At 43.6% G+C, this 10,793-nt stretch overlaps 3 protein-coding genes across 3 annotated transcripts; 2 read left to right on the forward strand and 1 right to left on the reverse strand.

The window, feature by feature from the left end:
* Positions 1-121: 121 nt before the first annotated feature.
* LOC129587536 (kelch-like protein 20) lies at positions 122-3,321 on the reverse strand. Its single transcript, XM_055481329.1, is given in 8 exon segments — positions 122-467; positions 554-757; positions 923-997; positions 1,062-1,667; positions 1,729-1,998; positions 2,001-2,145; positions 2,301-2,580; positions 2,691-3,321. Coding segments are annotated over 8 exon segments (1,911 nt in total). The 5' UTR covers positions 2,990-3,321; the 3' UTR covers positions 122-435.
* Positions 3,322-3,469: 148 nt separating this feature from the next.
* Positions 3,470-7,869, forward strand: LOC129587447 (nuclear receptor-binding protein-like). The gene is made up of 12 exons (XM_055481191.1): positions 3,470-4,425; positions 4,492-4,614; positions 4,784-4,891; positions 5,103-5,305; positions 5,389-5,483; positions 5,548-5,637; positions 5,715-5,773; positions 5,841-6,201; positions 6,264-6,454; positions 6,643-6,834; positions 6,908-7,030; positions 7,105-7,869. Exons 1-12 carry the CDS (start codon positions 3,742-3,744, stop codon positions 7,501-7,503), a joined length of 2,628 nt encoding a protein of 875 aa, XP_055337166.1. The 5' UTR covers positions 3,470-3,741; the 3' UTR covers positions 7,504-7,869.
* A 1,267-nt stretch (positions 7,870-9,136) lies between these two features.
* On the forward strand, positions 9,137-9,703 carry LOC129587413 (uncharacterized). The gene has a single exon (XM_055481152.1). It carries the CDS (start codon positions 9,137-9,139, stop codon positions 9,701-9,703), a length of 567 nt encoding a protein of 188 aa, XP_055337127.1.
* Positions 9,704-10,793: the final 1,090 nt, after the last annotated feature.

A 10,793-nucleotide genomic window follows, 5' to 3' on the forward strand; every position in this document is an offset into this window, starting at 1 on the left:
GACTTCAGCCGAGTTCAGCGCTTAGTAATGCGAGTACATATATAATATGATAGTCACAACCTTAAAAAACAACGCTTTTACTAAACTTTCATCATATGCACAACGCTGTAGCCATTACCTGTCTGCCGTGCTTTTATGTGTCATTTTATGCTTATGCACGATAGTTCGCTTAGTAGTCCTAGGTCTAAAACTTTCTTTAAATATACCGTGTACAAAACGTCTACATGACAAAACAAAACTGCGCTAGGTAGAGTATATCCTTCACCGGAAAAACATTTCACCGGCTGAGTGCACATTTTTGAGAAAGCACAAGACAACAATACTCTGATGCAAATAACGCGAGATTTTTCAAAACAGTTAAGATTCACATCCATTCATCAACCACGGATTAGAAGTACCTCTACAAAAATTACCCTTTCACCTGAAACCAGTGGTTCATTTGTATCGCGGTGGTTGATTGGCAAGATCTAAAAAGGGAAAATGTGAAATCCTTTGAGAAATTTTAATTTGTCCACTGTCGTCCAGATGATTCGGTTATAAAATGCAACCATACCTTTCGGAATTCGCAATACTGCACAGCTTAATCCGCAACGAAAACGAGATACGTATACGTTATCCAGTAAAATCCATCTATCCGTAACGTCATCATACTGTTCCACACTACTCTGACAGTTTCCGGTGGTGTCTCCACCCATAGCGTATATCTTTCCATCAACATACGCCCCTCGCGCTAATCGGCGTGTTCTGATCAAATCACCTGTGACAAAAACATCGGCACTGAAGATTTGTTTAAATACACAAAAAAGTTCAAACTTTTGTTCAAACACAAAGTGAAGACTATGCAGTTTCGTTTCGCTGACCAGTTTCGAATTACTATCAGAGCATTAGCCGTTATCAAGTACCAACTACGTATAAAGCATACATTTTTCCGTCCACTGATTCATTTTCACATCGTATGCTTCCACAGATGACAGATGTTTCACACCACCATATCCACCTACATCCAGCCCAAAGGTTTAAAATAACTGCGGATTTATTGCGCAGTCCTGTTCAAAACTCACCAAAAACAACAATCACTCCGCTTGGTAAGGCACACGCAGAACAATCCACCCGACTCGTCGCCATACTTGGTAAAGCGCTCCATCCATTCGCTTTCGGATCGTAACAGAATCCCGAACGAACAGCAGCACCCTGCATGCATCCACCGAAAACATACAGGCGTCCTTCACAAGCAGCGATCCCAAAATGTGACAGTGGCACCGGCAGATCGGCCACGGAACGCCATTCTCCTATCAATGGATCATAGCATTCCACTGTCGATACTTGTCGCCACGCGCTGTTACAACCACCCACAACATAAACACAGTTGTTCAGCGCCGCCACACCGGCATCACCGCGCGCTGTCTGCATTTCCGGCATATCTTTCCATTCATCCACACACGGATTGTAGCGCACGACGCGTCGCAGCGCATGCAAACCACGCGACTCGCTGTATCCACCACAAACAAACAGGCTATGATCTTCCGTTGTGGCCATACCGACACCAGTAGCTCGGTAAGGTACCAATTTCAGTGGCGACCAATAATGGGTGACGGGGTCGAAACACTCCACACAATCCAACATACTCTTGTCTTCTCCCCCGACACAGACAATAACCGGGACAGTACCTGTGCAAGCGAGCTGTTAAAAATAAAACAAAATTGCCGGTGCACTGCAAAGCCTATTTACCGTATGATATACGTGGTTGCACGGACACTGCATCTTGTCCCGATCCGTCAAGCATCTCTTCACCAGCGGCATTCAAGCATGGTGGGATCTGATCCGCCTCCTTCTTTTTAATAGCCGCGCTATCATTACCAGATATTTCCCGCATTTTATCGTCAACAGAACCATTCTGAAGGCAGGTCGACGAGTTGTCCTTTCTTTCGGCAGCTGAATATTCTGGCGGTTGGTCTATCGGTCCCATCAACTGTAAGTATTCCCCTAGAGAGCTAGGACTCAAAAGGACTGCCGCACATGTTGTATTATTTCGGGGAATTGGGGTTGTCGAGAGCCGCGATCATAATGCAACCAACGAAGTACAGCATAGAACACTTCATCTTCCGCTTGTACATTCAGGTTATCGGATCTAACTAAATCAACCAACTGCAAAAACAAAGATCAAAAATTATCATCTGTTTTTAACTGCATTGCCTGAAGGCGATGCTACAGATACAAATCCTACAGTCTAAATTAAGCAGTACTTCAGCAACGTTTTCGCAAAGATTCATACATTATTGCAACCTTCTTCTTCCTCTTACGTGTTCATTATCCATCTGCAGAAAATCGGAGCCATGAGAAACGGTTGAAAAATGCCGAAGCGCTAAGCTTTTGGCTTTTTCCGCTAGGTGTGGCCGGTAAATTTTACAATCGCGCAGGCTGTTTATCATGAGGCAATTTGCTACACCGATATGCTGTTCAGCGAATTCCCAGCAGATTTCAGCGATTGTGGGGATATCCAAATTCAGAGCGCCATGTAGAAGCGGTGCAAGATTACCATCATCCAAATGCAGTTCCGCGGAATACATACAGTCGATCAATCTGAAAGTGCGTAATGTGAATTACAATTTCCACAAAGAATAATAATATTTGAGCAGACGGATGTCACAAATAATAAATTTTCAATTTCTTAGATCAAAGGCTGAGCTCACGTGTTCAGAATGTCGGTAGGAACGTTTTCCACCCGCACTTCATCCTGCGAAGACACTGAATCAAAGAGTGTCCGAAAATATCGACTGTAAGCGCTGAGAAGTAGACGATGACAGGAGATTCTTCTGACAGATTCCTCAGATCCTTTTATGATCACATCGCATAATGATCCGTGTGCTCGCAGGTTCTGCAGTTCGCGAAAAATACTACACGTTGAGATATGCGCTAACGCTGCGTTCCTGCCGGATAAGATTCCCAGCGTCCCATCCTCCACTGGCGGCGCGGAAGCTTTTTCTGTCATCAATTTCGAACTAACTTTCGGTTTTGGTCCATTAGAGGATTCATTCTCCAACAGTCAACAGTACTTATAAGTTATAGAAGGGACCAAGAAAGTAAACAAATCAGAGACTTCAAAAACCCATAATTACACGAATGCGGAAAAACTACAACGGTAAAAGTAAAACTACTGTATGCAGTCATCACTGTGTCATTCTTTGCTCATGAACCGTAAAACTGAGAGTCTAAGAGTCCTGAACTTCAAAGCCAACAATAATAACAGAATGAAACATTCTAAACATAAAAATAAATTTAATATTCGCAAAATTTATGGTGAAGTCACCGAAGTGACCGAGTCCGAATCTGTCCGATAAATGATCATAAATCATAAAAAACACTTTCAGCGCTTTGCTACCTGCAGACTGAAGTACATTCGAGCCACCCTGAAGCAGCGGTCACCATGAAACTGAACCGATCACAAGCCTATGTCACGGAACTGACGGAAGTCACAAGAAACATTTGAAAGCGAAAGTTTTTAACTTTGATGTTTTGGTTTTCAAGCAAGTTTCAAGACAAATAATAAATTTTCAAATATTTATAGTCCTAAGTTCATGTGCTAGCCTTTTTTGTCGCTAGACGTCCTCTGGTCCTGCCTTTTTAATCCCCTCCGCATCTTCACCTATCTTCTGTGTCAACCAAAGATATCTTCCTTATCCTACTAAGGGAAGCGATTGGTGGTGATCCTGGTGTTGTTTGTAGTCTTAAGAGCGCAATGAAATGAGCAACTTATTGGATCGTGGACAGTCTGGTGCAGGGGAGGGTGATCTAGCCTTGGGTCCCGCTCTGCGAAATCCATCTGCCATAATCCCACCAACAGAAGGGACCAGACCCAAGGACGATCTACCCACCACAGGATCTTTTCAAACAGGCAGCATGAGCACTGCCCCTGTGCCCAGCAGTCACGATCCCCCATTCACCCCGGAATCCGCTGCTGTCAATATTTCTCCGGAAAATGACGGCAAACTCACCAAGCCCCAGGAAGAAGACAGCGCGGGGGTTCAGCCTCCCGCTTCCAGTGCAGCCAGTGCGATTCCCGCTGCCACTCCGCGTCCCGCGCAGCCACAGCTCGTAGCGGGGAAATTCGAAGTCACCCGTGTTACGGCGGCTGTGACCAACAACGCAGCCACAACTACCGTGGCCAAAGCGGGTGAAACAGCGAAGAAGGCGCATCCTGTGGCAGCGGAAGGAATCAGTGTGGCGATTGCAGCGTCTGCAAATCCAGGGATGGTCAACGTGTACACGACGGTGGCGACGGCTACTGTGCAGATTACGAAAGAATCGCAGGCGGCGGAAAATGATAGTAAGGGGGGTGAGGAGGATTCTGAGGATGAGGGGAAGGACGGGAAGGAGAAGGTGGTGGAGACCAGTCCCTGTGGGCGCTATCATAAGCGTCGTGAACGGGTATGATGCGATTTCGACAAGAAAAACAGAGCTGCAGAATAAAATGGCAGTTTGTTTTGGATGCAGGTTCTGCAACGTGAGGTTCCTGGTATCGATGCAGCCTTTCTGGCCATGGATACGGATGAGGGAAAAGAAGTTGTGTGGAATGAAGTGCAGTTCTCGGAGAAAAAGAATTTCAAGGATAAGGAGGTTCGTGATGAACTGCTAAAAATTATATATTATCTACGAGTAATTTATAGATGCTGTTCTACCTGAACGTATTAAATTGTGCATATAAATTTTGCTTTGCTCCATGTTTTTGGATTTCTCAACGCAAATACCGATGGCAGCTTCATCATGGGTAAACATTTTGTTTTAGGAACAAATTCATCAGATCTTCGATAATCTGATCAACCTGCACCATCCTAGCATTCTCCGATTCCATCGTTGGTGGACGGATATCGATGTGAATTCTGATAAACCAAGAGTAAGTAACGTATTCGTAGCTAGCCAGCGGATATGGCTGAAATACTGCGATCACATGGATATTTAAAACTAAAGCGGTACGTAAACGCTGATTAAAATTAAAATGGATTGAGGTAAAAAGTACGTACTTATTTATTCACTTGGAATATGTACAAAGACGAGAATCGCGCGCTGTTGAGTACGAGTATATTATAGGCGCAAAAATGGTTTAGGTTATCTTCATTACGGAGCACATCTCCAGTGGCTCGCTGAACCACTTTATCAAGACCAGCAAGCATAGTACAGCCACTGCTTTCTCCTCGGTGTCCGCTACGACATTATCAGGAAGTGCTTCTACAGCGACATCCCACAATTCCTCGCATATGCCGGAAAAGTCGTGGAAGCGCTGGTGTCGCCAGATCCTAACTGCGCTTAAGTAACGATATAACGGATTGGCGTTCTGTTAAGTGTTAACGGTTGTTACGATGTCTGACTTTGGGTGACTGCTATCATTATTAGCTACCTCCACACGGCAAAGCCTCCCATTGTTCACGGCAATTTGAATCTCGATACGGTGTTCCTTCAGCATAACGGACTGATTAAGATTGGATGCGGTAAGAATTTCTGGGATTGTCGTATACTTCTGCCATTTCTGAATCCATACTTTCTTTGATGCAGTGGCTCCGGATGCGATACACCAGCACGTTCGCACCTGTCGCGAGCACATCAATATCCGTAACCTTCATTTTGTTGCTCCGGAATATGCGTGTACGAATTTGCTTCCTTTTGCTTACGGGTTATTTAAAATCGAGTGGGGTTATTTAAAATCGTCAACTAATTTGCAGTCGAAACACTGTTGACTCCTGCTGCGGATATTTATTCATTCGGAGTATTGGCTTTGGAGGTAATTGGGAAGAGACCGCAGAGCGATTAGAATATGAAACATTTTTAACCATATATTAATTGTTAAGATGTGGATTTATGGAATTCATCCGCTACTCGTTCGAGAAAAGGAGAAAGAGCGCGAGAAAGAGAAGGAATTGGCTCTCGCGCAACAAGCATCTGCAAATCCCGGGGAAACAACTGCAGTCTCTCCTCCCGTTCAGCCCAGCACGGGGCCACCGGTTGCTTCCTTGTACCCCATCACCCCCGAAATGCTCAGTTTTACTCTGGAGACGTTGGAAGATGGCCCGGTTAAAAATATGATTCGCGATTGTCTCCAGTCCATACCGGAAATGCGAACATCGGCGCGGAATCTGCTCTTCCATCCGGCTTTCTTTGAAGTGCCTCCACTGAAGCAAATTGCGGCGTTTTCCTTTGTGGATTACTTTTGTATGCGCTCGTGAAATATATGCCTTTTTTATCAAGATGTTTTATTTTTGGTTTGCATTTAGCCGATCATTTGGATAACTGGAACGATCTGGCGGTTAGTTTGGGGAAGGATACAACGGGCGACTCAGTGATCGCGGAAATACCACGAAGTAAACAGGTCTTTCGGGTGAATCAACTGCAAAATGGGGATTTAGACAAATACCTTGAGGATATTCGGCAGGGAGTTTACCCACTAACCGCAACTGGGATACGCGTAAGTAGTATCATAATTTCTGTTCCTTTGTTTTGTTTCAAAACATTGTTTTATAAGTACGGATACGCGTTTTAGTCATTATTGTTATTGTTACCTTAACCATGCGAATGCTCTGCTGGGCTGTCCATTTCACTATTGCTACAGTGTTTTGTTATACAAAAATTATACCGGCGTTATTATTACAACAGCGCTGGTGGTTCGGTATGGAATCACCCACAACATCTCTCCTTACCACGCCAGCCCAGTCGACGCACGATGAGGGTGAATCCTACGGAGTCGGAGATGAATTTGACGATGACTTGGCTAATGAAGTGGAGACACGCCTGATAATGTCGTGCATGTGCACGGTGCGAGCCAAATACGATTCACCACTGGCATCGGTATGGTTAGCGTGGGATGTTGCACCATCCGTTTCGTTTTGCAGTACATACAGTGATGAAGTTTCTGCTGTAGCTCGAACTCATACTGCGTATGGAAGATAAGATGAATCGGCATCTGGTCTGCGATTTTGATGAAGAGATCGAATCAGCGGATATCTTGGCGGAAGAGCTAATGGAATATGGACTGATTAATGAAGTAAGAAGACTAAGATCATTGGAATCCAATCTTTTTCATCCGTTCTGAAAATTAATGGAAAATGTGTTTTGCAGCAAGATCTGAACAAGATGAGCGGTCTAATCGAAAGTACTCTGCGGACTAATCGCAGTCGCAAGAACGAGCATATCATGGGCGGATACATCAACGGCGACAAAACCGTTCCGGTGATGAACGGGGATGAACTGGGGGAATTTGGCAGTATCAGCGGATATTCCCGTCCCGTTGGTTCACAGCTGACCAGTGGAGAGAACGCGTGGGACGTGGTAGTGCGATCCCCGGTGACGACATTCAACGCCCTGCCCTCCGCAACAGCGCCCCAGACGGCGGTGACCAATGTGACGGTGTCGGTGAACGCTAATGGACCGAGTCCGTCGGCATTGACAGTGAACGTTGGTGTTGCCGCGCTGGTCGATCACGGAGGGGCGTTGTTGCCGAACGGACACAGTGTGTAGTTGCTGGTCCATTGCGTTACTGTGCTGACTGGCTGTCCCCGATGTTGTGGTTGATCTGAGCTGTTTCCCTTTTGGCTTTCGTTTATGTTAGTTCCTGCGCTCCCTTTTTATCTGTGAAACGGCAGCTTGTGGGTCCATGGATTGGCCGGGTTTGTTGTGAGAATATAAGTCGGGTTGGGCGTTATTTTTGGCTTTAGTGGTTGACTAAATGCGCTGAAGTGGTCGCTTGAGTGAACTGACTGTACTGCCTAGTTGCGGCCGATGACCTTGAACAGTTTAGTAAAGTGAACCAATTCAGTTGTGAAATTTCAGTTGAAGCTCTGCAAAAGTTGTTACATGGACTATAGTGAGACTGTGAGATACAGCGTTGGAAATTATTGGACTAAATTAAAAAGGAAAGGTGGATTTTATTAATTTTTATGTCGATTTGCCTGGTTCCACTTTTACGTCTCTGATCAATTACAATGACTAGGCTCATAACCACTCATTATACTCGTGTGTCACGAACAAGGAAATCTGTAAATGGGAAGAGTTCGATTGTTATTACTTGTAGGAGGTATTGCGCTAGCAATTTTGCTCTTTGCATTTTATACCAGATTGCACGTTATGCTTTTCCCATATCCTTACTACCGGCATCGGCGCTTGCTGCACAGCGCGGGATTGCTCTCACCACCAGCACAAGGTGATCCGCGTTTTTCGGATGTCCTACGGAAAAATTTCGATTATGTATTTGAAAATCCAGAGGTATTTCACTGATTTAATGGATTGCAGAGTAATAATTCCCCTGCTTTGTGTTGTCAGTTGGCAATAATGTGTCGAACTTTTCCACCAAAAAAATTATGAGGTCTTTTGAAATTTGATTCATCTTCATACTTCACGCAAATTAAGCTATTTTACTCGTAGCACCGATATCGCTGCTGACTTGTCAGCGACTGCATATGTACCTGATACCTATAAGCGATAAAAAGACGCTTGTGTGCTCAAAGTTTTTCATTGCATACTTGCAAACGAGTTCATTAACTTGTAAGTAATTCAGGTATTTTCTGACCTTATAATTTTTACTAAGAACCTGCGTTACACTAGTAGTGGATATTGATTTTTTCGCTCACCATTTGATGCACTCTTATGTTATATTTTTCTTCAGCTGGATAGTTTTAGGAAACTATATGCCTCGTCTTCCAGTTCGTGCGACAGCACGAACAGCCCTCCAAAAATCAGCACAGTGTTATTGGGCAGCAAATCTTTCGGTGGTTTCGGATCAGCTTTTAACAACGCTGTAAACATTTTTCTTTTCGCGATCACACCCGGAATCCAGCGCACCTTTCATATCGTTAACTACAACTGGTCTTACACCGATCTGGGAAAATTGTTCATCGATTTCACAGTCAACACAACATGCGCTATTTACACGCAGTTCGCGACAGGGCAAAACGAACTCTTAGAAAAGAACAAATTTTCGCTAGCGCTGACAACGAACCGCGCCTTCCCCATTCGGCTGATCGGCCCTGATGACCTTTACATCATATACCACGGACCTCACCATTATCAGCAACTGGACCAGGTCAAACGTGGCATTCGGCATTTGGTCACTATTCGCGGATTTGATGAAGTCTTTCGTCAGAAATCTCTTATAATGCGCGCATTATGGAATCCTGTACCGGCATTCAAAACCCTGATATTTGGTTTATACGAAGCGGTTCAACGGTTCGGATGTTATTATGCCGTGCACTTACGGCGCGGGGATAAGTTATCCACTCACGAAATGCGGCATATTTCAGCGGGAATGTATTATCAATCGGTTATGAATACTTGCCGGCAACAAAGCGCCATGTGTTGCACAAACCTGTTTGTTGTGTACGATGACCGGAAGCTGTACAATGAATTTCACCAAATGTCCGCTAAAAAATTTCGCGTTTTCGACTTGGGTAAGCTACTAGCAATGGAAAAAAAGTCCCGTTATGATTATACGATAGAACTGAATGGTATGAATGTGTATGATGTGTTAAAGGACAATCAATCACAGTGGTTCATACATACGCGAGAAGTTATCGTGTCCATTACCTTGTTGTCACTTGCTGATCATGTTTTTTGTACATTCTCCTCAAATTTTTGCCGTGTTGTTGCTTTGCTCAGAGGAAACCGTTGTGGTTTTGATACTTTACATTCTCTTGACACGTCCTGGCATAAAAGTTTGGAATAGCTTTATACTGCAGCTGACATTGCGATTAAAGGTTGAATTAAATGTTCTTTCCTTTTTTCTTCCGTACGTTCAGAGGTTTTTAGAAAAAACCTGGGAGTAGTAACAAATTAGCTATGCATATAATGAATGGCCACCAGATATAATTTTACAGATTTCTACTCATGATCATAACTTATAGGATTCAGCGTCAATAAAAAAACAGTCAACAGCTTGAAATCTACGTAGAATATAATCGATACAATACTATTATATTCTCTGCGTGTAACCGGTTTATGTAAATAAAGTATTTGCGTGCGTAATGCGTATTAAACATTTCGCACAAACAAAAACGTTCAATATATATGTCTACATTTATAACTGTAAGAAGGATCCGGAAGCACAACTTGTCAACAACTCCAGGTTGCCGGTGCCACTTTATTCCACCAGTTTTCAATTTATACGGGTAAAAACCGTTACTGCAATATTATGCGTACGTATAATTATATAGATTTTCATTCTTCGTGCTATTACATGATTTAACGGATGGGTGTGTCTCCATAAATCAGATTTCGAGAGATATAGAACTACTATAGCAGATTGCGCAGATTTAGCATCGTTTTACTAGTTTGTTTATTGAATTTTTATGTATATTTACATACGTATCCATGTTGAGGAAAGGTCCGCCGTGGTGCACTGTTGTAAACGGACTATGCAAAATATATGTTAATTGATGTTGGGAATTCGCGCCAGTTGGCCGGTTGGCTAGTTGTGCAATCAGCCTCAACATGGAGCATCGGTAGACGTAAATACCGGATAATTGGCACAACAGACTCACAATCTGGCTGTAAAAAAGGGCGGTGTAGCATTGACTTTTATCGTTTAACACTGTCTACACTCGGACAATGGATTTTCCGCTTTCGCTACGGATTATTGGAAGTTTACCTTTGACTACAAAAAAGACGCTGACAAATTTACTTCGTGTACGAACAGCTGTTGCTAACTCAGCAAAATAGGTAGTATCTGTGACGAATTTTGCTGTCAAACATACATTTATAATGCAAAATTGCACTATTAAATCAATAATAGTGCTCCACAAAGCAATAAAATCAAG

This window comes from Paramacrobiotus metropolitanus, unplaced genomic scaffold (assembly GCF_019649055.1).
Source record: "Paramacrobiotus metropolitanus isolate TYO unplaced genomic scaffold, Prichtersi_v1.0 Parri_scaffold0000025, whole genome shotgun sequence".
In the NCBI taxonomy this organism is placed as follows: Eukaryota; Metazoa; Tardigrada; class Eutardigrada; order Parachela; family Macrobiotidae; genus Paramacrobiotus; species Paramacrobiotus metropolitanus.

Bases quoted from the DNA above. Each gene is read 5' to 3' on its own strand.
- LOC129587413 (XM_055481152.1), top strand. From the start codon at position 9,137: ATGCGCGCATTATGGAATCCTGTACCGGCATTCAAAACCCTGATATTT.
- LOC129587447 (XM_055481191.1), top strand. From the start codon at position 3,742: ATGAGCAACTTATTGGATCGTGGACAGTCTGGTGCAGGGGAGGGTGAT. The intron at 5,306-5,388 runs GTAACGATATAA...TATCATTATTAG, and splicing joins CAGATCCTAACTGCGCTTAA to CTACCTCCACACGGCAAAGC. The intron at 5,484-5,547 runs GTAAGAATTTCT...TCTTTGATGCAG, and splicing joins ACTGATTAAGATTGGATGCG to TGGCTCCGGATGCGATACAC.